General features: G+C 41.3%; 1 protein-coding gene across 7 annotated transcripts in view; it reads right to left on the reverse strand.

Annotated features, from left to right (window-relative positions):
• Nr3c2 (nuclear receptor subfamily 3 group C member 2) overlaps window positions 1-27,621 on the reverse strand; it is a 317,705-nt gene that overhangs the window by 286,013 nt on the left and 4,071 nt on the right. For 3 of the 7 annotated variants that reach the window (XM_038312972.2, XM_038312973.2, XM_038312968.2), the window contains exon 2: window positions 21,535-23,293. In XM_038312972.2, the coding sequence (XP_038168900.1) occupies window positions 21,535-23,291 (1,757 nt within the window). In that variant the 5' untranslated portion in view covers window positions 23,292-23,293. Of the gene's footprint in view, window positions 1-21,534; window positions 23,294-23,714; window positions 23,809-26,737; window positions 26,791-27,621 lie in introns of all 7 variants that reach the window. The other 4 variants (XM_038312970.2, XM_038312971.2, XM_038312967.1 and 1 more) reach the window with 3 other exon arrangements.

Below are 27,621 nucleotides of genomic sequence, written 5' to 3' on the forward strand. Positions count from 1 at the left end.
TGTGGCTGTTTAGAATACAAAATAAAAGATATCAGGCTTGCAAAATGTCCAATGATCCATCCAATACCAATTAAAAAGTATAACTCTTGCCATTTACTCAATTTTTCTTCATAAAGCAAATGGATTAGTATGTGGAGACAATAAAGCTTTTAAAAATGGACAGACAGGAAGAAAAAAAATAACCACAGGACTGTCCTAAATTAAGTGTGTAAGGAACCATTCTCACAGTGATCACAAGAACTGAGGAGGTCAAATTTCAGGCCTGTAAAGTCCTGCAGTGGAGGAAAGATCATCAAGGCAAAGGAAAAAAAATGTGAGAATGCAAGTGTTCTGTACAAGATTTTATTCGACCCTCATATCGCTTACTTTAAGAAATAAACTGCATTATAAAGAACCTGCTGCCTTCATATGCTTGCTGGTTCAGTCGGAACAGTGTAACTATTGCACTTTGACTTCCTCTCAACAATATTAATACCTGCCACAGCCAGGGATCCCACAGCCTAGAGAAGTCTAGAGACGCAAGTCTCGCAAGAGACAGAGTGGCATTTCAAGCAGACACACGAGGGGTCCCTAGCAGGACTTCCGGGCTGTTCTGGGGAGCTAGGCAAAGACACCATCAAGCCCAAATCAGAACTGAACAGAGCACTCACAGGCACAGAAACCCGGTTCTCTGTAAATGGTGGTGCCCTCTGGAGGCAAAAAACCCTCCTTGTGTTCTATGGGGGAGGTTTCTTATGCTTTCAAATGGAATCAGTCCAGTGCTGTGTGAAGAAGCTGCTTTCTGCAGAAATGATACATTCTCATTACAGAAATTTTGGAAAATATAAAGCAAAATTTAGCAAGGTACCAACTGGATTACTCTTAAGATAAACAAGGTATTTCCTCCCACTAAGGAGGGAAATGTTCACCCTTCTTCTGACTTGGGATAAAATACTCACATACACAAAAACATACAAATTCTTGGTAGAGAACTGCATATAGCATTAAATAAAAACAAAAAACTTCTTAATGGTTGCCTGTATATTTTCCTTCATAGAGATGCCCATGCTTTTTCCATTAGAAGTAAAACCTGTCTCAATATCAAAGGAAAGAAAATTTAGCAAGGCCTAGTGGTATCAACTTGTGATCTCAACACTTGAGAGGGGTGGGTCAAGGAAATTGCAAATTAAAGGCCAGCCTGGGATATATTGTGAGTTCCAGTACAGCCTGAAGTATAAAACCTCAAAGACCCTGCCTCAAAAACGATAATAAAAGATTAATTTGTCAAGATTTGATTGATCCCCAATTTGGTGGAATGAAAACGTTGCTTGAACTGCACATGTTTGTTCCCAGATTAAGAACTAGTCCTAGGCACGAGGCCTTCAGTATACAGGAAGGCAAGGATAACTACAAATCACTGTGTCGGCCTTAGCAATCCACGGTGGTTAACCCCAGGCACCCTAGAGCAAGTCCACAGTGGTTAACCACACACACCCTACAGCAAGCTGTCTGGTTCTCTGTATCACTGCTACCATTTGACAGATAAGAAGACCAAGGTGGACAGCGCTCAAGTAACATGTACTGGGATCACTGCATGACTTCTGTGTGGCACAGGTGGCCACTCATGCCACTCAGTAATGACGGTCTCAAGGCACAACTTACAGCTGCTTCTCTGAAAACATGATAGATTTAAAATGGCATCAGCCTGTGGCTTCCACGCTATTTCCGGCATGGCAGTTAGGAATTTCGTACATTGTGTCCATGTTGCCGCCCCATGAGTGTCCTGCTTCCGTCTCTGCCCGTTTTTCTGCCCTTCACTAGAGGTTTCACTCTCATGAATCCATGTTAATGCCTGGTATAGAGGCATTGACCCAGCCAGAATTTTCTCTCTTTTGTCCTAACTCTGGCAGGGTTTCTCAATTTTTAAAGAATCAAATGGTTTTGTTTGAACGTGTGCATTGCTTCATGGTCCCATTCAGTGGGCATGCATTGTGTGTGTGTGTGTGTGTGTGTGTGTGTGTGTGTGTGTGTGTGTGTGTGTGTTTTATGGACTGAGGCTCTCTTTGAGCCATGGGAAACGATCCAGGGACAGGCTAACATTTAATCTTAAGCACAGTTGAAATGTAAAGACTCAATACGGTATTAAGTCTACCATACTTCCATCTTCATGAACTTTTAAGACTACACAGCAACACAGGCTGACTTATTACAATAACATTCCCCAACCCGAGAAAAAATATCATTATCTAAGACCATTCTGTTCTGCTTATAGCCCCATCAAAACAGCATCAAACCTGAGCATCTTCTTGCCTTTGACAAAGGCAGAGTTACAGTTCCCATGGGCCACCCCTCCACAGCGGTTAGAGTGCCCAATGCAGCAATAATTCCTCAGTAGGATTTTCACAGAAGAGCCAAAGATCTGTTTCCTTTTTCATTGTTGTTATTTTTCTGTTGCCTAAAACAGCACAACTGTAGATTTTGATGCTATCTGTTTACTAGCTTTTACATTGGAATAGCATCATGCACTTCTTGTTTGCCACTGTGTGACAGACAGAGACCGCTAATGTCCCCACTGACTTCTCAGCTTCTCCTCTACCTAGAGGTCCTTAGAAACAAATTAGGGAACACCAGGGCACGAACAGTGTGAACTGTATGCTGAGTAGCTTATTAAGAATCCTTACACTGAAGTTCCTTAACGGCTCCCAAGGCTTTTCTTGTGCCAACGCCACTGTCCTTGGTGGTCTGATGTTTTCCTATATCACAGCAGAGGCTGACACTAAAGCCTTTGTGGTGTATCACTGTGCAATCCTATCTTACCCATGCCATAGGCCCTTGGAAGCAATTCATACTGACTCATATTTTTTGTTTTTTTTTTTTTGTTTTTTGTTTTTTGTTTTTCGAGACAGGGTTTCTCTGTAGCTTTGGAGCCTGTCCTGGAACTAGCTCTTGTACACCAGGCTGGTCTCGAACTCAGAGATCCGCCTGCCTCTGCCTCCCGAGTACTGGGATTAAAGGCGTGCGCCACCACCGCCCGGCTATACTGACTCATATTTTTGTGTCAAATATTGCTTTGTGATCGTCACAAAACAAAAAGCTTATGGTACTGCTTGCTGCACTGCCTACACGTACACACCCACGTAATGCATATAAATCTAAGTCGCAGAGTATGCAATATATGTGAATATTAATCTTCATCTGTATCAATGCAAAAAGGGGTTGAAAAATCACTGAGCTCAGCTACCTTCACAATACTCTCTATTTTTGTAATTCAAAGAATAGGGTTCTCAAATACCCCACAAGTACACAAAGAACTGGAAGGATTTTCCCCCTGGGATAAGGTTAGTTTGTGGTTGAGTTTACTAAAACTGCTGATTCTTTGCATGATGGAATCTCTGAGGTCATGTTGTCACGTGACTAACCATCCTATCTTGCCTCTGCTCTTCTCATCGGTTCCTACTCACTCACTAAGGTCTGCGCTGAGCATCCCTCCTATGCCCACGCTTTACAGAAATTGGCACAGAACCACTCCCCTTGAGCCACAGCGATTTAAAAAAAAAGTATTATTGTCACCATCTCATAGACACGAAAATCTGCTCTTGGGTTTGGAAACACACTCTGGGTCATGTGATCACAAACCCACAGTTAGCGTTTCTGTCCCCACCGGTTCTCTTTTGCATTTCTCCTCACATTTTCTCCAGTTTTCCAAGGTTATCCTAACTCTTGATTTTATCATCCCCACAAAATGCACTCTCTTACCCTGTCAAACTCCGCAAGCCTCCCAAACTTCCTCTTTTGCAGACATATCTCTGGTCTGTTCACTGCCTAAAGCACCACTGTGCACAGACATGCAGAGACCTCATGTTATAAGATAATGTAAATATATGATGTAGCACCATCATGGAGCAAAGATTTCTAAGTATACGCTCAACTATAAATGTTCTATGGGTAGTTGACGAATATGACCCTTTCTTGTAATGCAGTTATATTTGAAGAACAAAGAGAGCCTAGTCTTAACCACAAGTCCATAGAGTGCTTCGTGAAATGCTTGGTGGGAGGATGGTATCTAAATTTTCAAACCATATGAAAATGCCACTGTGTATGTATCTTGTGCTAGAGTCAAATGTCCACATGGTCTAGATCCATGTAGACTCATGGGGCCAGTTTAACGAGCCTCTTAGAATTGCTAAGTATGTATGCATCTCTATGCAGCAACAAATGAGGGGGGGTCTTTGGGTGTGTGCTTTTCTTAGAAGACATTCTGGATACTATTACACTAAATTTTCTCATGAGTGAATATATTCTGTGAAAGATTATCAAATCTTCCCCGCTACAGAAACTGGTTTTGGCCCTTTCTGTTCATCAACTTTCTCTTCTACACCAGACGGCAATATTTCTAAAAATTGCATTTTGATTAAAAGTTGTACTGATGGCGGTGCTTAGAGAAGCAATCAATTAGGTTAACCTTTCTATTTAAATAACTTACTGAATCTGTATGTGTGTTCTGTGTGTGCATGAGTGTACACAGGAGTTCCCATGAATGAATCCTGAAGGCTTTAAAGAAGACAGAGGGAGGCCAGAAGGCAAGAGTGCTCAAGCACAAACACCCCCCCTCCCTTTGTCTTGGCTTGTGGTCCTGGCCTGCCTTCAGAAGCAAGAAGGCCACCAAACAGATGGGTCAGCTCTATTTTATACCTCCAGTCCCATGAGCCAAGATAACCTTTGGTGCTTCATATGTCTGTGGGGTTGAAGCATGAGAAGACTGATGCCTAAGAAATAACGAATAATTATGTGGCCACTTTTTAAATTAATCAGAGTGAATTTTTCTATATTCTTTAGAGAGCCACCTCCCTGTGTTCTCAGCTGATGTAGCTGGGCAAGGTTAGTCAGGGCCACCCACAAGCACAGGGACACACATGTGCAGGCACACCCTCATTACCTCTCTCTGAAGCTGGACAGATGAACCCAGCCAGTCCAATAATAGTCTGTCAAGGGCGAGGCTGATCCTTGTACCAGAATCAATAACTAATGAAATCCACAGGTCAGAGTGCTACTGGCTAGAGTCCCCAGCTCTATGTATAGGAGACAGGTAAGCCTGTGCCAGCGCCTTCTCATACATGAAGACTAGTCTTTGCAAGGCTTATCCTCAATTTTCTTCCATGTTAGGATCCTTGATACTCCTCCATTCTAATTTAGAGATGGATACCTGTGCTACCTGCAATGAAAAGTCCTAACCACACTGAATTACCTGATGATCACTGCACCATTTTACTAATGAAATTAGTATCTCACCCCTAAGCGATCCGTAGCCATGTTCTCAGCTCCTATTTGATGCCCCAGGATAAGTCCTGCCACATCTACTTTGCTCTGGGGTTTTGGGGATGCCCAGATCAGTGCTTCTAATGAATAAGAAGCCTCTCTTTTTTTGCCAAGACCTACCACCTGGACTATGCTATAACAGCACATTATTAAAGTGTGGTTCCCAAACAGAAGCGAACAGAACATATACATGGCATTGGACCTACTCTAAACTGTCGGAAAGACAAGTTCCAGATGAGTGGCTTCTTACATGAGCTCAGCACACTTTGGTGGCTTTTGTTCTGTGTTGAATTTCTTCAGTGCAATGCATGCCAGATAGTTAATATTATTTTAAAATGTGATTGAGAAATATAAATAGAGTTTATCTTTCAACTATATTTAAGGTTTCTGTACAACCACGGCCACCACTCATCTCCAAACCACTCTTTGGATCAAGTGCTTTTGCTATATCTTGCTGTTTATTACAGATTCCGGGGAGTTTAATAACTTGAACCGGCATTTCATACAGTTATTTATAGGTAGCAGTGCATTCTTCTCTTGGAAATATCCATGTTTTCTATCTTTGAATATTCTTGTTTTCTCCCCGTGGGCAGAACCCAGGAAGGAGCACCCTTGAAGCATTAGGCGGTCACAAGACACTGTTTAAGAACAGATGAGGAAGCTTTTACTATTCTTCCTTAACTCGGGACTGGCAGGTACAGCATCCATTCTATCTCGACTGACTACCGTACCAAAGGACAGGGAACTGTCTTCATTTTCCTCATTAATTTCTGTCTCTTGTTTTAGGTCTCTAGTCCTTAAAGCCCTTGGAACACTTGAATCTGCTTACTCCTGCTAGAATAAAATCGGCAAGAATTAGCCTTTTTTAAGGCACATTTTATCAGTGTTAAGGCATGGGGGTTGACCCCTCTTCACTGTCAGGCCTCTCTCCTTCATTGCTGCCAAGCTCAGGTACTGGCAGCAAATCCATCCTTCAGCAAAGTGCACAGCTCAGGCAATTATGCTCCTGTGAAAATCCTTAGCCTTTAAATGCACACTAGCTGGGGCCTGCCGATGGGCATCTCAGCACCACCCATGGATCTTAATGCCTAGAAATCCTAAAAGAAGAAGTCGATGGCCTTGGGTGTCATAATGAATGATTGCCGGGTGTTTAACTCTTCCATCCACTACCCCAGGCATCTGTCAGTCTCTTTAGTTTCCCTAAAATACAGTACTTAGGCAGGGGAACAGTGCTAATTTCACTTGAATCATAGCAACCAAGTCCACATACAGAGTATATGTCAGCCAGATTATCATATTTCTCCCGCGTATAGAAAACTCTAAATCCACCCCAAGTCTCAAAGAGAAAACTCACACACACTCACCTCCATTAGATCCGAAAATGACAAAGGAATAGAGAAAAAATAATTTGTACGCTATAATCAATAATTTCTTTCTCCACACCTTAAAGTTTGGGAGAATGAATGCCTCTGAATGTAAGCTCCATTCAGACAAACTGTGAAGATCCAGCTGGCATAAACTGGAGAATACCTGTCCTACACCATCTCTCCAGCTTCACATTGTGTACCGAGAGGTCCCCACAAACACCATCAGCATCATCATCAGGGTTTCACGGAGTCAGATGCCCTGGAACTAGCTACAAAGAAAGCATATCTCTCATCTTTAGATCCCCTCCTCTTCCTGAGTTCTGAGCTAGTACAGTGGCAGGTATAGGCATGAGCCACTCGATTTGGTTAATGTAGTGGTGGTGCTCAAACCTAGGTCTTTGTGTATGTTAGGCAAGCACTCTACCAAATGAGTTAAAGCTCCACCTCCAACCTTAATTTTTTTAAGTTAATACAAACCATCATATGCTGGAAGAAGACAATCCCATTTCCACTTTCAGAAAGAGAATCTTGAATTCAATGCCAGTGCCTAAAGGCAACAAAAGCTTCCAAGTGTTGTGGCCCTGTCTATCCTTGATATGTTGGTATGCTTGTCAGAATCCCATAGGCCACCATTGCTAGTTCATGTTTGTATCTGGTTTTGTCTAACCAGTAGTTTGCTCCTCCTCTTTCCATTTTCCAGTATTAGTTTTCTAGTTGCCCAGTGGTAAGTATTTTTGAGTATCAAACCTAAATTTTACCTTCATTCAAACAAAATTATTTAGCTTATATGGAGTTTGAATAAGAATGGCCCCCACTGACTCATATATTTGAATGCTTACTAGGAAGCAGCACTATTTGAAAGGATTAGAAGGATTAGGAGGTGTAATCTTATTGGAGGAAGTGTGTTTCTGGGGGCGGGCTTTGCCAGGTTCAGTGTTTTGCTCTGCCTATGGCGCAGGATGTAGTTTTCAGATACTGCTCTAGTGTTATGTGTGCCACTATGCTCCCTGCCCTCGTGATAATGGACTAATTCTCTGAAACTGTAAACAAGCCCTCAACTAAATGTTAGCTTTTATAATAGTTGCTTTGATCATGGCATCTCTCCACAGAAACAGAACACTGATTAAGACAGCTTGTTTTATATTGATACCATAGTTTCTCAAGTTGCTATTATTCCTGTAACTTGTTTTTTGCATGTTCTTTCCAATGCCCCTTGGCAAACTATTTTTGCATTGCTAATAATTAACATGCTTCATGGTAGAGCAGAAACAGATTAGGATCAGAAAACTGGGCGCGAAATCATTTATTTCTTTAAACCACCACTAAGCTTCCAACCCTTATCTACAACTAGCCACTGGAGCTTCTACCCTATGGGAATTACCCATATAGTCACATCTTCATTTTGTGCTGTCTCCATAGCTAGTCCCTAGCTTCCTTATCACATTAACCTTTCTACCCCTTTGTGCCATTCACGTGTCTAAAAGACATGTTGACTTATGTTAGAGCAAAAATGCATCAAACACCTGAGAGTACCAGTTTAAAAGAGAAGAACAATTTGTTGTGTTCAAGGTTCTTGTTATTTCAGTCCGTGCTAACATGGGCCTGAGGAAAAGGAGCAGCTGAAGTGACAGAGGCCAAGCAGAAGCAAGGAAAGATGACAACCCTTAAGGACAGACCTCTTGTCACTCACTTCATCCAGATTATTTTACTTCCTCCTACAGTCTCCATAACTTCCCCCAAACAACCCATCAACACATGAGCCTATGGGGGACATCATATTCAAACTCTAGTAGGGCGTAATACTTCATTCCAGCAATCACAGATTTCTATAGCCTAAGTTCTCCAAATACCATCAGTTCCTTCCAAGCAGGCTCCGTCTGTGCTATCTGTGCACTCAGCTTGTGCTATCACTTATCCTTGGATACCCTCCCCACTCACCGCCAAATACCAATCTTCAAATGTCAACTGGATCTCACCTCCCATAGAAAGACAGCTTCCTTGACTTTCCAGCCCACACAGAACACTTCCTTTTCCAATCTTTGGTAACACTTCTTATCAGCAGCACACAACCAAACACATAATTAGGGAACAGGAAAAGACTATGCACACTCTTTAGAGCCTTCTTCTCCAACTGGACAGGAGATGGTAGGACACTGGGCTTATTCAGATTCATTTGGTCCTTTCACATTTAGAACTAGTGGTGGGTACTAAATAATAGGAAGATTGCCTGTTGCTATACCCACTGACAATACAGACTTTTCCATTTTGTATGTGTACATACTCTGAGTGTGTATGTGTTGGCATACACATGTGTGGAGGTGCACATGAGTGTACATACACATGTGTGTAAGGATTTACACATTGAAAACACAGACTTTTAAATGGCTGTTTTTCTCTTAGTCTAGGTCTTCTATCGATATTCTTACATTAAAATACACCTATTAGGCAGACAATGTGGCCCAATAGGAAGGATAACTGTTCACCAAGACTGAAAACCTGAGTTTGATCCTTAGGATTCACATGATGGAGAAACAGAGTGGGTTCATGCATATTGTCCGTTGCCCTCAACATGTGTGCTAGGGTACACATAAACTGCTCAACATACACAAAAATGAAATACAATAAAAATTACATAACATACTGATAGCAAAACCCGAGAAAGAAAAGACAAAAAGAAAAACAAAGAAGCAACCTAGTTAAAATGGGCTTAAGAGTGTCCAAGCATGATGGGAAGATGCATGCATAATAAAGCATGACAAGATGTGCAGTGTTACTCACATGTCAGGAAAATGTCAATTTAGGCTACAATAAGACATCACTATATAACTATTACAATGCTAAAAGTCAAAAACCCTCTCACTCTCTCAAGTATTGGCAAGGATGCAGCGGACTAGAAGCTTTATGCCCTGTAGGTAGGGATATAAAATGTTATAAACAATTTTGGAAAACAATTTGATCTCCTTTCTTTAAAAATTAAAAGATATGATCTCTTTTCTTTAAAAAATTAACAATTCCATCTTTTTTTAAAACAAGAAATTGGAGTTGCACCCACCTTCTAACCCAGCCATCTAGTTTACTAAAGAAGAAATAAAGCATGCCTCCATATAGATGGCTGCATGCTAACATTTAAACCAACTTTCATGTGTGGGAAATTACACTGGCAACAGCTGAAACAGCCAGAGAGAGGTGAACAGATAAACAGAACGAGGTTCAGTCACAAACGGAATAGTGGTCATCAATAAAAAGAGAGGGAATCCCAATGAATGTGCATTTGGACTGCAGACACATTTGATCCTGAAAGCAGCCAGGATCAAAAGGGTACACGAGTTATTTTCCCATCTATGCTCATTTGGGAAATATCTGACCAGTGGAGCAGTGGCACTAGTGTCTCTGGGTAACCAACAACTGTCTAATTGGAGTTGAGGTGCATGCAGCAGGAGAGTCTGGTACTGTAAACCTGGCCAACAACCTAGGGCTAACAAGGTCTTAGGCCCCAGAGGAGAAGCTATTACTGCCATTTTCCTAACTAAATATAGCTCCCAATTGCATACTAAATATTTATACTTGACCCTTGGGCAAATGCCGTTCTCACCATTCACTAAGCAAGCTTCGTTTTGCAGCAGATAAAGGCTACTACTGAGATTCAAAACCAGTCAAAATACAGAAAATGGCTGACCACAGGGTGCTCAGTCCCAAATGGCACAGCAACAACACAAACCCTCTACCTTAGGCTCAGATAACATTGTGGAAGAGGGGATGGTAGATTGCAAGAGAAAGTCCACAATGAGCACCATGAGAGAACATCTTTAGACATGACAGACTTGCTGCATCCCTGAAATCTCAACAATATGGTGTGTCAACAATACCCACACATCACTGTTGTGTGAACACGAATGGGGCAAAACAAGGCTTTACCCATAATGACTGAGAGAAGAAAAATCCGTTTTCTCCAGGGACAAATTTCCTGATAATTTACCCAATCCCAAGTGGTCAGCACTAAACACATGTACACAGAGTAAACATTAAGTGGACTTAGTATATTGTGTGTGCACATGTGTGTTTAACAACAATAATTACCAGTGGCATTATGAATTTCGGGGAGTTGGGAGACAGGAGGAGCTGGAACAGGGAGAGGAAGGACTGGCAATATTGTAAATACAGTGTACTCATATCAGAAATTCTAAAAACAAACAATAAAATAAATACAAGGGGAGGGCACGTTTGGATTGCTGGGCTTGGGGGTAAGGGAAGGGCTTGATGAAAGGGGCACTAGAGAGAAAATGTGGGTGTATTATGTAACTTATCTGTGTCTTGATTAGGTATTAATAAATAATTGCACACTCAGTAAAACATTCAGAATGCCATATCCAAAGAATAATTTTGCCATTTGATTTTTTTATGTAACCTCAAAATAAAGTCCAAGAGCATATGTTACCAATTAGCTTGGAAAACGTCATTACCAATTATTCTTTTGCGCAAAATGTGAAAAATAAAACCACCTTCTTTATTATTTTGTGAACATTTCTAAAATGTGCTGATAGAAGCTACGTTTTTTTAATCTAAAGTCAATAGAATTCGCAGTGCCATTTGAAGGTAATTTCATAAATATATAACCATCACTGATATCTGTCTAGTGATTCTACATGCATGCCTGCCCCACATCCCTCCGCTAAAGAATCCAGTCCTTTACCGTCACATCCAGCGAGTGTTCTGGAAATGGCTAGACTGGGTCCTGACACTCCCGAGACTGACACTGTAGTTATATTCCTGGTGAGAGGAAGTGATGTAATGAGGCTCCTCCCACAGCATGGAGGAGATTGGGTCACCTCTTTGAATAAAATGGCTGGGGAGGGAGACACACTGTGGCTGGTGAAATGTGCACTGACCCTTAGTAAATGACCAGGAAGAGAAAAGCCCAAATCTGGAGACAGGTATTTTTGCAGAGGAACCTGTAAACAAAGGATGGGATTTAGACCCTTGGAGACACAGAAAATGAGTTCCGAGTAGGCAAGGGACAAGGAAGAAACAAATACTAAATCCAATAGCTGGGAACTGAGAACTAAGTCCCTCAATTATTTTACTTGTTTTAATGAGAAGCCAGGGCTTTGTTTGGCCACGCAATCTGATTTACGTCTTTAAAACCTCCACCAGGGCCTAGCTCTTCAGGACATTCAGCTTTCTTCTTGTTCAACTATCAGTTTCTCCATTTTCCTTAGCTGGGTGGCATTAGGCCAATCACGTATCCTGTCTGCTTTAGTATTTGTAAAATGGGTAATACCAGCTTCCAGCAAAACATACGGGCTCCATCTAGATGTCAAGCATTTGATGACTGAGGCCCACCACAGCCCCCTTCCCAGCTTCAGCCTCCCTAGACACGGTGCCTACTGTCAGCTACACTGCCTCCCACCATTTTAATCTCAGCCAAGCTTACTGCACCTATAAAGCCATACCCTGGCTGCTCCTACTGTTTCTTTGATTATTATCACTTCTTCCCATCCCTTTCTTTGTCATGCAGACAGATGTCTTCGGCGACATCAGCGTTTCTGGTATGCTCATGCACCCCACATCTCTCCTGTTTAATGCTCATCCTTTGACCAATCATGACTTGATTCCCGATTCCAGTACTCCATGAATTCTTCCTCAAAATTCACCAGCACTGCTGTCAGCAGCTCACATTCTTGGACCTGTAGACCCTACTGCCAGACTATAATGCCACCGTCTCCTCTTGGAAGAGAGGGACAATTCAACAGAAGGACACAGGACAGGATACTAGCACAGGTGTAACTAAAAACTGTATATTCGTGAAAAACACATGCAATTTCTCTGGGCATTAACTTTGGGATCTATGACCACAGTGACTAGATTTATAACCTTAAAAGCCCTTCTACTTTGTCAAGTCCAAGGTTTACAATAATTCTTAGCTTTGGCATCCACAAATCAGTTCTATGTATATTTTTATAAATAATTTCTATCTTCTTTATTAGGACATGTTGCTCATGTTAGTGATCCATTTCTCCACATTCGTAGCCAAATACTTCCATCATGACCTTCCCAACAGATACTTCTATAAAGAGGCTTTCACGCTGCCTGTTCAGTGCAGCCATCCACACAGGCAGTCCACCATCAGAGAGAACACTGGTAACCAAGTCAGACACTTCTCAAAGACATGGGATTCCAGGACTAGGACAGAAAAATACAAGAGAGATGAAAGCAAGAAAGCAAACTGTTTAAAGAATAATGGAGTCATGACAAAGGTCCACAGAAACCAGCTTTAACAGGCTTCCCTGGCTTTATCGGGACTAGTCTGAGCTATCAGACAGGCTAGAATCCATGGCATAGTAGGAAACAGAGATGCCATGCAAAGATAAAGAGAAAATGAGTAAGCAAAGTTTGATGAAGAATGGGAAGTTTTGATGCCTTCACAGGACTTTCCTGTAAAAGACTTAGTTATAAAAGGACAGGAGCCACTTTACCAGGGAAAACCTGAAGACCAAATTTAAGTTGAGAGCTCTAAGTGAACAGTAATCAGCCACATGCACTGGACAACCACAATGCAAACGGTGCACTACCTCTGCACCCCTGGAGCTAACCACAGTGAGCCTGCTGAAGGAAACACTCCAGGACACTGGGATAGGCAGGAATTCTTTGTGGGAAATACTCTAACAAAGCAAAACTAAATAAAAAAGCTTGTATCAACCTAAAAACACTTTCACTTGGCAAAGAAATTTTCACCAAAGTGAAGAAGGAGCCTATCAAATGGGAGGGAAATTTCTGCTAACTACATTTCTGACAAGGGTTAATATCCAGAACAAGTAAGGAAGTCTAAAAAGTAAGCAATGAAATGATGTAATTACAATTTCAAAAAAAGAAAGGAAAAAGGAAAAGCCATCTAGCCAATAGATTCAAGAAAACATTTCCCAAGGAGGACATTAAGTGGTGAAGAGGTCTATGAAAATATGAAACAACACTTGAAAAGTACACATTAAAATCATCATGTAAGAATAGCTATTATCAAAAACTATTGGCAAGCATGTAGGAAAGTGGACCCTTGAATGCTACAGTCATCACAGAAAGAACTATTGGGTATAAAATCAAACAAACAAGCAAACAGCCAGCTGCCATAGGACCCAGTGATGCTGACCCTGGATATACACAGGTGTAATAAAATCATCATGTTGACGAGACATTCGACTGAGCCCTGTTCATGACAGACAAGAAAAGGAGATAGCTTATGTGTCATCAACTCAATAGAAGTGTGGATAACAAAAATGTAGAATGTAGACACGATGCAATTGCATTGTGTTATAAAAAGCATGAATACTGTCCATCGTTGGGACAACATAGATGGAGATCATTATGCTAAGTGAAACAAGTCAGCTGCAGAGAGGCCACTGGCAAGTGAGCTCACTCTTATGCAGAGCCTCAGAGCTGTCATTATGGAGGCTGAGCTGTTGTTGCAGGCTCTTGGTTACCAGAGCTGGAGAGTGAAAGCAGGCGAATGGTCAGCAGGTTCTACCTTGAAGATCTTTTTCTGAGTAGGAAGTTACTGTGTGCTGCTGCAGTAGGCGTAGGGTGCCTGCCTACTCCTAGTGACTGTGTACTGCACGTGAGAAAGTTAGGAGGAAGAAATTTAGATGCTTTGCCACACAGAAGTGATATTAAAGTACATAGATATGGTTTTCTCTAATTACTTAGGAGACATGATTCAAACCACATGCCTACAAAATTAATAAGGTCAGTTTTTAAAAGGTCATATAATCTACAAAAGACTGAAGCACTATCCCACACCAAAGAGAAACTGAAATATGACCAGATAGCATAGCACTAAATTCTGAACTGGGTCCTGTTCCTGAAAGAGCCATTATTGGAACAGCTGGCAGAAGCATAAGGTCTGCCCATAGATACTAGCAATTTACCAATAACCGTTTATTAGTTTTGATCGAAGTTCTGCAGTTGTATAGAGAAGGTTCTTATTTTGTAGGTGTTCTTGGTGGCAGACTCCTTGTGTAAATTTTTAAATAATTCTGAAATAAAATTTTAATGAAAAATTCAGTCCAGGAGCTTGGAGATAGACGAGTCAGTAAAATTTGCTGTGCAAGCATTAGGAACTGAGTTGTATCCACAGAACTCATGTTAAAAAATCAAAATAAAAAAGCTAGGCATGGTGGCACTGGTTCGTAATCCCAGAAGCTGGGAGACAGAGACAGTGGATTCCTGGGGCTTGCTACTCTGTGCGTCTACCCTAATATGTGGGTCTTCAGGCACTGAGAGACTATCTCCAAAAGCAAGGTGAATGATACCTGAGGAATGACATACTCGGCTTACCTCTAGCATCTATTTGCTTACCTTGAGACATGCTATTGTACAACATTGTGCTCAGAGAATGAAACATCCCATCCTGCAGGAAAGCTCCCTAAACTCTAATCTGTTGAGCGGCCTGCAGACTATGTAGTATGCTCCAGGTTTCCAGCTTGTGAGATACCTCACCTATCCTGGGGTGGGTGTGGGTGATACAGCTGTCTTTGGGTCATCTCTGCTTCTGTAAGGAGCCCCAATAAAACTCAGTGCTCACTGTTGTGGGACAATCTTTTCGTGTACTGTGAAGATATATCTTTGCCAAGGTTCCTGCTTATTGGTTTTATAAAAAAGCTGAATGGCTAATAGCTAGGTGGGAGAGTCTAGGCAGGACTTCAGGGAAGAGAGAGGACGAGGAGATGAATCTAGGTGTGCAGGCATGCCAGTGAGATGCGGACCAAGTCAAATATAGAGAATGGAAGAGAGGGAGAAAAGCCATGTGGCAAAACATAGATGAATAGAAGCAGATTAATTTAAGTTATAAGAGCTAGTTGGGGACAAGCCTAAGCTAAAGGCCATGCTTTCGTAACTAATAAGAAGTCTCCATACGATTATTTGCAGAGTGCACAAAGGAAAATCCGACTACAGTTCACCAAACACAAGTGATATCTGTACTTTAGTCTGCTGTGGAATCCCTCTCCGGGGTGAGTAAATGTGTGTGCTGCATCTCCGCAGAAACTATCCTTCCGTGTAACACATGCATACACAGAAGATGGTTTCCTACATTGATGTTTTCTGTAACATTTCAAATCTGCCTGCTCCTTTCCATTATGGTGAACACCCTTGTTCCAGAGACACAGTTCCCACTCTTCCACACAGTTGTGACTGTGTCTTTACAGTTGCTTCGTTACATTTCTTCACCTGCCACACCAGGCAGCACTTTCTCAGTCTGACTCTCAAGTTTAGCTCCATTCTGGTTCCAAATGACCTGTGTCTGGCTGCTTCCCCCACTCCCCATCCTCACCAGCAACACTGCTGCCTTTCTGCTCTGCTCCAGAGCTCCCTGTACCAGTAGAAAATATTCACCTTTTACAAATTTTCTAAGGCTAGGTGAAAATTTCTTACTGTGGCCATCTTCCTTAACTCTCTGTTCCCGGGTTAGTCTACACCATCTCCCCGTCTGGATGACCAGTTGACCAGTCAACGCTGCTCCTTACAAACTGTATCTCACTTCATCTCATACTGCAGTTTTTTAGAGATTTGTCTCTCTGACAGCTAACACATGAGGTGACCACGTGGCCATGGTCATTCTTATCAGTGGTCAAGTTAAGTCAAGGTCCAAGTTACAAATCCAGACAGTGGTTATCTCGCATGCTCCCTGAAGCGTGGACTTTTTAATAGTTCCAGTTATTGCCTGTTTAGTTATATCCTTCCTTGAATAAAATTTTCTCTTTCTACTACTTCATACATAATGCTCACCTCTAGTCAGCATAGACATCTGGACTCTGGCCATACCATTAACAATCCTAAATCTAGAGGCCTCTAGAATATCACTTAAGTAATGGACATCTATTTGTAATTACAGGTTAACTTCACAAAGACCAGAAAAAAAATCTTAAAACTAAAGTGAAGCCTACATTTTACAACTTTCAAACCGGTAGCTCTACAGTTTAGAATGAAGGTGTATGTCTTGAGAACACTGTCCACTGAGGACACTTCTCCCCCCTTGGTTTTCATTAATAATTTTTGGGTACAATCATCCAAGTTAATATGTATATCTAAGTGTAATCAAGAAGCACAATTTTCATTTATATTTGAGTTTAGTAAGTAAAAGGAAAATGATAAATTACTTAGTAGTAGGGTTGAAATCTTATTGCCAGATGAGCAATGGGAAACTAAAAGCCACAACAGAAAGCCAGGGAGGTTGTTCTTCTGGAGGCAAATATAAAGGATCAGAGCCCTGAAGGAAGTCAAGTGTCACCCTGGAACTGTAGTGGACATAACATCTGCTATTACTTCGTCACGCAAGGACAGGCAAGGTTGGGCACACCCAGAATTCCAATAAGCAAAAGGCATCGAATCTATAAATGGTGAAACTCCAGGTCCTGGTTCCAGCAGATTGCAAGGATGAAAACCTCCGTAAGGTGAAGTTGTTTAATTTATCTAACTTAAACTATGGATTTTAGTTCAATATTCACATTTAAGTATAAAGCACTTAATAAAGCATTTTTGGGGGATAAAGGTGAGTCGCTAGGAGTTAAAACAGACATTTCTGGTGTGAAACACAAGACTTACCAGAAATACACTGTCCCAGTGGTTTGCTTATTATAAAGCATTTGGGTCTTTCTGGTGTTGTTGTTTGATTGTTTATTTGGTTTGTTTCTTTCCCCTATAAAATGATCCCCAATTTCTCCAGAAATTGCATAAGTTAATGAAAGTAAGTGAACTTTCAGGAAAAGCAAATCTCATTCTAAAATCATTACAAAAACACTATTCCTTAAAATACTGGCCTAGAGAAATTTTAGGTATGTTAGCCATCTCGAAGTCAAGACATTACGTAACAGTAATCAAAAGAATAGGGCACGTTTTCATGGCGAATGCCCTGGGCGAGGCTGCCTGGCTTTCCTACTGTCCGCACCAACATTCCTCACACAGCACACCTCCACCAGATCCACCGTTTCAGGAGCTAGCAGGCGCAAAGCTATTCACATCAGCACAGCCTATCTGGGAACTTTACTGATAGGGAGAACTTTGTCACACACTTCTTCAATTGTGTGTCACCACAGAAAGAGAACTAAAGTCAAGTCAAGGATAACTGACAAACAAAAACAATGACCAGTCACTGACTGAAATTTTCTCTTCTGTCTGAAAACAAAGTACAAAAGATGGTAAAGCCTTAATTTTTTGTGCTGGAACCTGCCAGCCTATGCCCTTTGAAACAGTGGACTTTATATTCAAAGCTCTAAGTCAATGTTAGCACTGCATTATGGGACTATCACAGTGACTATGGTTATCGCCATAAACAGCCAGTGTTGTGTTAGCAGAAGGGCTGCTTGTGCCAGGAATAATGCAAATAGAAAGAAGAAGAGTTTGTAGCAGGTGTCAGGGTTTTTTTTTTAAAGGAAACGTTGGGGTAAAAAAGATGACAAATGCCTCAACTTTCTAATGAGAGGTCGCCTCCACCTCTCATTCTCACCATATAAGGATATATTGCTAGAGACGTGTGTGTGTGTGTGTGTGTGTGTGTCCCCGTGTGCGTGTATGTGTGTGTTTGGCACAGTTATTTGAGATCAGGTTAACTACCGTTTTAAGAGACACTCTTTTGGTCCTCCCAAGGGAGTCTCAGTCATTTTACTGGGCAGACCTCACAAAGACCTCGCTTTAGAAAGAAGAAACTGAGGCAGCGCACGGCTGACTCACCCGAGGTCACAGTGCTGTTTGCACTCAGGCTGACACAGGACACAGCCAGGTCCAGTGTCCACCCTAAGGCTTTACATTCAGCTTTGTCATAATTTACTTTACAACTTGGAACTCAGCACCTTCGCTGGGAATGATTAACAGGGGTTACTTTCGTCACTGCTCCCACAGAATGCCCACACAGCGAAGTAAAGAACACGTACACCACGGCCATTACTCTCTTCTGTCAGTCTAAAAAGTAGTTTAGGTGACAGTCATCTCTTTTCAACTACTCAGTAGGCTAACAAACCATATCTCCTTTCTCTACCAAGTCCCAAACCCCGTGGAGAACAGGACAGACCAGCAATGACCGGCTTCTATGCTGGAAGCACCTTTCATTCTTAACAAGGAGCAAGGCTAGCTGGGGGGCCTGGTGGTACTGCCTGTACCCCAACATCCAGGAGACTGGAGAAGGAGAGTCTAAGACACCTGTGTCTCAAAACAAAAAAAAATCAAAGGTTCAAAAAACAATAAAAAAACTGTTTATGTGTTATAGCAAAATTAAATTTTAAGTAGAAATCGCTATTTAACTCATTTTAAAAACAATCATATTAATATAAACATAAGTTTATGAAAACAACAACTTCTCCAAATGAAGAACTTTGGTGAAGAATAGTCGTCTTTTTTTTTTCTGGCAACAAGTCTATTGTCTTCTTTTAATATAAGAGTCAGATTCTCACATCAACCCCTGCATTCAGCATAGACTAATATAGTTTGTTCATGCATATGGGAAAAAGTAGCCTCCTATAGATTTCTTAGAGATGGGAAGAATGCTATGAAGGTCATTACAGGCATGATTCTTTGGGACCACAGTGAAAACTGACTGAGTACTCTTTTGGCAATGGTGAATGGTTAATAGTAACAACATGGAATTTGAAAAACTCCCAATCTACTCAGACATCACTACAGTCCACTACCAATCCATTGGTCCATCTTCCACTCTGAGAAGACCTTTTACCCACTATGAGCTATGATTTCATGAGCCTCTTTGGAAAGGTGTCAGAATCCCCAGATCACAGTTTGAAATCTCCAGGTTTTACCCAGAGAGGAGAGATGCTACTGCAGTCAACAAACGACATCGCCCATGACCTTGACCCTTCGCAGTCATCAATGCTTTATTTACCCAGCATTCTTTGAAATGGGATGTTATCACAAGTGATAAAACTGGAAAAATTAATTTTGTCCAAAAAAATTATTTTTGTCTAAAAAATTAAGTGTCTAAGAAAGAGACCGATGGTGAAACATGGGATGAGATTGTTGCATTATGTATACCAGAATCCAGAAACCAGCCTATGTGTCCTCTGACCCTTGACTGCACTCCAGAAAAGCTCAGGCTGCCTTCTGCAACGAAAGCTGTACAGACTTAGAACCTCCGGGATGGCAAGCAACACCAACCTTTCACAGTGAAATGTGGAAAGCTTGATCTTAGTTGACACGAAACCCACAAATGTGCAAGCAGAAAGGCTCCTCTTTCCATATGACAGGAGGAGGCAATCTCAGTGCCATAGACACAGCCTGGTCTCTCAGACCCATGTCATGCCTAAGGGGAGACTGAGTCATGGCTAATCAGGAGGGACTGGGCCACAGCACTGGAATGCAGCCTGCTGTGCTATGAAGAACTGTTAAGAATGTATTTTTTATGGAACATTTGCTTCTTTAAAATAAAGAAGAAAAATATTTGTTCCAGTAATAAGGGGAAGGATTCTCAAACCAAAAGTTTTTGCTTGTGTTTGAAAAAGACAGAGAAAAAAGCCAGTAAAAGGTATCGGATTATTGGTATAATCTATGTTCTGTTAATAGGATGGATATATTTTCTACAAAAATAAAGATTTAAGGAAATGAGGGGAACTAGGAAATAAACACATATTCTTAGATGCCAACGGAATAGAGTGTAGTTAGAAAAGTTATACTTTATATATTCCACAAAAGGCTCACTTATCACATTCATGTAATAAAACCAGAATTGAAGCAAAGTCCAAAGCAAGTACTCATTGCATAAATAAGAACCACCCTTTACCCTCACATCTAAAACCTCTTCCGTGTTTTTCTAAACATACACAACACACTCTGCAACAAGGAAACCAAGACACATTTGACGGTAAACAGAGTATATCTTCTTACAGATCTTACAAGCTATAACTGTACCCATTTAAAACTAGAGTGATGATTAGAATTTCTAATACAAGAAAGTAAAATTGTCTACTGAGTGCTTATAGATAGTTGAGTCTTTAAATGCCTTCACAGTTAAGGAAATAATTTATTTGGACAAAAAACTATGACTTTTATATAATTAGCCTACTACCCTACCCAGCTTCCCCCCAAAAAAGAAACCTTCCTAGAAAATAGAGAGAAGGAAGCGTGTAGGTAACAGATTTGGGGATCTGTTTTATTTCACAAACTACTGAAGTAATTAATAAAGAATTTTAATATAAAAAGGAAACTAGGACCATGAGGATAAGTAATTTTTTTAAAAAAAATATTTATTTATTTATTATGTATACAGTATTCTATCTGTGTGTATGCCTGCAGGCCAGAAGTGGGCACCAGACCTCACTACAGATGGTTGTGAGCCACCATGTGGTTGCTGGGAATTGAACTCAGGACCTCTGGAAGAGCAGGCAATGCTCTTAACCACTGAGCCATCTCTCCAGCCCTGAGGATAAGTAATTTAATACAGTCTCAGCGAACCAGAAAACAACCAAGGGGTAAAAATGAGTACTAGTCTGCTAAAGGAAATACAGTAACTGGTAGTATAAAATAAACGTTTTCCAAACACTAAACCAGACAACGGAGGGGCACCTATATATGCTTCTTCAAAGGCAACACAAACATTTTATAAGAGATCGTAAGTATTTTTTGTTCCTCTACTTCAAAACATAGTGCTATAACAACATTCCAAAGAGAACAAAATGACCAACCTTAAACATAAGTAAAACTCACTCTCTTAAATGCAAAAATAAAGACAGGATGTAACAATTTACAAAGCCAGGAGTTTCAAAATAAACAAAGAAAAGAAAAAAAAAACAAAAAAAGAAAAAAGAAAGAAAGAAAGAAAGAAGGAAAGAAAGAAAAGGAAAAAGGGAGGAGAGGAGAGAAAAGATTAAAAAATACATCAACTTACTTTGACACATTTTCTGGAATGTACTCTAGGACCGGGTATCCATCACTTCTCCTAGATGACAGGTCACCGTGTGGTTTCCATGACTCCACTAATGTATTGACAGGTGGAAAGGAACTCAAGTGTTGGAAAGATTGGTCTCTAGGTGACCGTGATAAAGATATTGTACCTTGAGCACCAATCCGGTAGTGAAAGGACTGTCCACCCGAATTCACACCAACGATGGCAGATGATGGGATGCTGGTCTCAGGGAAATAGCTCCCATCATCTGGTTCCTGCTTAATCCCCATTGGGAATGCACTGCCCTCACAGCTACCGTCAAAACCGGGCACAGGTGGTCCTAAAATTCCTGATAGAGAATAATAGTCTTTATCATCCATAAAGGAAAAATACGAGCCATCCATGAATGGAAACGGGTTGGCCGTGGGGTTCCCTTTAAGAGAGGAGCCTGAACACGAGTGCTTGGTTGATTCTTGCTTTATTGGTACAGAGAATGGAGAATCGGGGTTGATTTTGCTGTTTCCTCCTAGGCAGGAGCTGCTGAAAGTCCCGTCTGGTTCTGGTTTTATGTACTGGACAATGTTGAGCTGGCCAGTCACACCATTGGAGATGGCCTTCTCGACTTCCTCCGTCTTAGGGAAAGGAACGTCATGAGCACCTTTCTCATGGGTGTCTGGACTGGGAACCACATCGCGGATGGCACCAGCTGCAGCAGCAGCGCCTGAAGCAGCATAGCCGAAGGCATTGTTGATGGGGCTGCAGATGGACCCCACAGTGCTGGCTGTCGGGCTGGAGAGTGTGGATCTGTTGTTGGTGTTGGAAGGGCTGGAAACGGAGCACCTTGAGTTGTTAAGATTTGCCGGGCTGGACACAGAGGAGCGCAGAGTGACATTATTAGGACTGGAGACTGGAGATTTTACACTGCAGTGACTCGGAGGGCTGGAAATAGGGGATTTCATGCTGCTTAAGGGACTTGAAAGAGGGGAGCCCACGTTGCTAGCATGAGTGGGGCTGTGCGACCGTGAGCCTCGGTTTTCAACATTGGGGGAGCATGTTAGAGGGGTTCCTTGAGTGATGGGACTGTGCACTGGGAAACTGCCAAAGCCGGCTGTGGAGGAGGACATGGAGTTGGTGCCCGCAGGGCTGCAGACCGAAGACGACATATTCAGCGGGCTGCAAACAGAAGGGCTCTTCTCGTGACAGATGATTGGGCTCTTAACAATGGCACGCATGACCCCACCGTTCATGGAGCCTCCAGAGTCAGGCATGAATGACCTCAAAGGCCTGCTCATACTACTTAAGGTGGAGGGCCTGTGGCCGTTCTCTTTGTAAAACTTCACCAATTGCTCCATGTTTTGGTAAATCTTTGCTGGGCTCATGCTTCCTTGTTGGTTCTGCTGATCATAGGCATAGTCCGCATCTCTCACAGAGTCCATGTATAAGCCCATGGACTCAGCCACAGTGGCTGAGAGTTCCTTGGATTCCAGCTCCGTTTTAATATCAGATGGTAAAATCCCAGACCGACTATTGTCTTGCTGAAGGCAAGAGAGTAATTCGTGTTTTTCTTTGCTGCTTCCTTGAGTACTGTTGTTTGGAATAGCACCGGAAACACAGCTGACATTGACAATCTCCATGTAGTTGTTCTCATCGGTCCTTTCTGCAGGTCCAAGAGAAGAACGCTCTACTGTCTGAGAAACTTGACTCCAGCGTCCTTCCATATCTAGACCTTCAGGGAGACTGTGGTAGCCTTTGGTTTCCATAGCTAACAAACAAGATTTATATTAAACATATTAGAGTCAGTAACACAGTAGTATGCTTAGGCATTCTAAAATTGCATTGATTGAGCTATACTATATATTCAATTGGATATTAGCAGTATTTCTAGTTGCATTAAAATTTATCTTCATGGTTGCTGACACAAAATATCACACAGAGAATATTAACTATAACTTGTTCAGAAGCGAAAAGAATCAAATACAATTTTGCATCTCAATAAAACTCGCTATAATTCAGCCTTCACAGTTTGTAAAAAAACCATTTATAAATGTTAACTTACTTGAATATTAAATAATAGTCAGTATAATCCTATGGATGGATGAGGTAATCAGAGAAGAAAGTGGGAGCTATGTGGGTGACTCAACAAGGCCTAAAGCATGGTGACAAACATCAAACTTAAAACTAACCTGCATAACCTTTCCTTGGAGTCCACGTCTATGCAGGAGCATGGCTGGTTTCCTTGCTGCTAAGCTTGCTCCCATAATAAAGCTCCTTTATACACTAAAACAAAACAAACAACTAACTTTATGACTCCAAAGTTTTGGAAAACTTGCTCATATAAAAGCTGCCTTCCATACGATCAAATACATAGCTTTATCATCAATGATATGCAATTAAGGGTACAGTTTCCAAATATAAGCTTAACAAACAAATAGCCACAGGGAAAACCATTGACAAATTGTTTCTAAAACAATAAGGCTTTCTTACAGTATGTCAGTGGTGAAGACAGGTTAGTGTCGATTCTGAAGAGTGCAGATGTATATAAACTGATTGACTTGGAGCACAGATTGTGGCAGTTGCCAGACGGTTCAGCCACAGCAGTGACTCTTTCTTGGACTTCAATAACTGGCACCCTAGCCTAGCAATACCTCTCTTAAGTCTTCCAACAGCTGGACAGTTTTACCCTCAACTATGAATGAAGGAAGTTTATGAAGGGCCCTGATCATTTAAGCCTTTATTCAAGAATATTTCCAAAGCGCTTGTTACATCCTGGGTCTAAGAACAGTTCTGAATCTGTAATAATCAAATGACCAGCCTAGTTTCCACCCTAGAGGGAGCCCATTGGAGTGTTTTCAATATACATTCATTTCCATCTGCTCTAATCAATAAATTTAGCTCATGGACAGATTGCAATAGGCTATATGCTCATAATTATTATATACTATATAATTCAGCACATTATTACAAGTCTTTCTGATATATTATTTAACCTTATGAACCAATCTTTATACAAAAAAGCAAAAACTTACTCATAAACAATACAAGTCAGGGACTCAGGTGCTGGCCACATAACTATGTGCACGACCTGGAATTTGATCTCAGGTCTCTCTGTTTACCAGTGTTTCCCAACCTGGGTCTTAAGGACACTTTCGGGCAGATCTTTATTGTTGTTGGAGGCCTGCCCTGTGCGCTGGATTGTGTTAAGCAGGGTCTCTGTCTCTGAAGCACTAGATGCTGAGAGTACCACCTTCCCGGTTGTGGCAGCAATGAAGTCTGCAGATTATCAAATGTTCTTAGGGAGCAAGATCCCACCCCTGAACAACTGCACTAAAGAAACAGAGCACCGCAAATGAATTCGCTCTTATCTGTACATCTTAGAATTAAAAAAACCATGCCTGCGTACAGTTTTCAAATCTATATGTCCTGTGAAGCCTGCAGTTCTTTGTACATAAAGCCTTGCATCCGTTCTCTGCTTGCCTCTAGCCTTTCCCCCTACCCTTTCCTCATTGGAAGAAAAACATTGGAAGTCCTTTGCTACAGAATTTATACTAATTAACAATGCAAAACAGTATAAGGACTTCACTAAATAAATTTGTATTACATATCACAGGCCCCTATATAATGAAATGTAATGCACAAATTGCCTGAGTCTTACAATTGCCCCTAATTTTTTTGTATTCTGCAGTAGATTTTCAACTATGAGCAGTCAGAAATATCAATTCTACCACTGTGTCCCAAATGAATAGTAAAATGCAAACAAAATGTTTAACTATTACACTATAATCAATACACAATTTATGAACCTTAAAATCTACCAATTATGCAGCATGCTTTCACTTAAAAACATTATTAATTCTTAATCAAAAATCAATCACTAAAAAGTAGAAAACAAATCAAATCACAAAGATTGAAGTAGTTATCTGGGAATTTCAGCCAAAAAAATAAAGTATGTATGAAAAGCGATTTAAAGCGGAAACACACACAGAGTGAACTGAGACCTAAATCATTGCTAATAATGGACTTTTTTCTGTTTTCACTCTTCTGAAAACTCCATCATAGCAGTGAATTGGAAAAGACAGTCAATATTATGTTCTCTTCTACTTCTCTAGGAAATATTCTGTCCTTTCCACAGCCAAGACAGTCGCATACAGATGAGGTATAGATGGTTCAGATTCAGGTCCATGAAGTATCTCCAGAACTATGTTTAGAACAGAACTTCTTGTGTATGTCCATGCCAGCCCGGTCCTCTCCTGAGCTCTCCTCTGGCCTCCCTAAAGACCTGTGTGTGAAGTGATCCCCGTGCCTCCGCACTACAAGGCTTCCAAAGGAATTCCTCGCAGTGCTGCAGCTGTAGCCACCAACCTCCCCTCCATCATAGGCAGTAGGGCTCTGTGCCCCGAGACCCTTCTCTAGAACTTCAGGCCCCCAAATGTCTGTCGGGAGAGATGGACACTCTGCTTTTTATGAGGTCTCAGTAAAACTCTGAGCTCTAAAATCCCTGGGAGATTTTAAAGTACAGAAGCAGCAAATTTTTAATCTAGCACTCCCTGAAATAATTTCATCTCTGTACATCTTGTTGCTGTTCGGAGGGCCTACTAATATTCTGGAGGCCATTTGTCACTCTTGCCTCAAGGAGCCATATACCAGACCGGTGAAGGTCTCTAAGGCTCACAGAGAATCCTTCCTGGAGATAGTGGGTACCAGCCTCAGTTCCTCTCTACAAGGAAGAATTTTATCAGCTAACATCAGATAGCTGATCTCAACTCCCCAAAGTCTTGCTTCATCAAACCCAGAACTCACATAATAGCCTCCTAAAGCCAACTGTATTTCACCACGTTATGACAGGAAAATCATGAAGAATTTGCCATAGGCTTTTCAGAAATCTAAATTGGCTGTGTTCAAGGCATCCTCATCTATCAACCTCACCAGCCTCTCAAATGATAGAGAGGAAAGGTCAGCAGCCAGCACAGAAAAGTGGACAGCAGCGAATGCTTCCCCTGCGAATCTTGTTTCGGAGACTAGATGCTTTCAAAATAGCATCGCTGAAATACTTTATGCTGAGTCCTGCTTGGTTAGTATTTTAGTTAGTATTTTCTATAAACAAATGGGTTAGGTTATTTCCTGTGTTGTCCAGGAAACTCGGGTTGTCTTTTTAGAATTGGCATAATGACCATGGCTTTGAACAGTAGTTCAGTCAACCCGAACTTACCAGAGACTACTAAAAATACGACTTGATGAATATGATCCTCATAAAACTTTATCCTGAGGGTAAAGGGAAAGCTTTCATTACTTAAGAATAAAATAAGGCAGTGAAATATATAAATTATATTCCTAGCTTAAGAAAAACTAGGCCTCTTAGCTTCCCAGTGAATACTGTACCAGAGACTCTTGGGTCATTATGACCTTTATTTCATGCAAAAGAAACAGAAAGGTGAGAAAAAATTCACATAAGTAAAGGAAAGCACCAACAGATTGCATGTGTATGTGTGTGTGCGTGCACGTGTGTGTGCATGTGTGTAAGCGTGTGTGTGTGCATGTGTGTGCGTGCGTGTGTGTGTGTGTGTGTGTGTGTGTGTGTGTGTTTGGAGTACTACTAAGATCCTCACAGGCACTTATTACTATTGTCCTAAATGAGCCATATGCCAGGTTTACAAACCTCTTTAAAGCTTAGAAGAATACACACATACATAGCCTTAAATGCTATTTCTGTGAAGGAAACAGACTTTAAAACTTTGTTTCATAGTCTGTTAAATTGCTCTTTTCCATAAGGAAGTAATTTCTTTTTTCAACCATGAAATTATTAAAGATCCTTAGAAATCTGCATCTTTTCTGAAAACTTTCACTTTTAATCACTTTTACTGCTCTCCGAAACATATCCCCTTCTTAAAGGCATCTTTCCCCCAATTATGTTGCTTTCGGGTGGCACAGTTGAGACCCAGCTTGAGGGCTTCACAACACATGCTTGTTTTATAAGGCAGAAGATGACTTCAGGAAGCCAGTTTTAGTCGCTTGGCCTCTCAGGACTGTCATCTTTCCCTCTCATAGTGAGGGGAAGTAGGATAAGTCTGCCAAGGTCACCCAAGAGAGTAGGAG

The sequence above is a fragment of the Arvicola amphibius genome, chromosome 15 (assembly GCF_903992535.2).
Source record: "Arvicola amphibius chromosome 15, mArvAmp1.2, whole genome shotgun sequence".
In the NCBI taxonomy this organism is placed as follows: Eukaryota; Metazoa; Chordata; class Mammalia; order Rodentia; family Cricetidae; genus Arvicola; species Arvicola amphibius.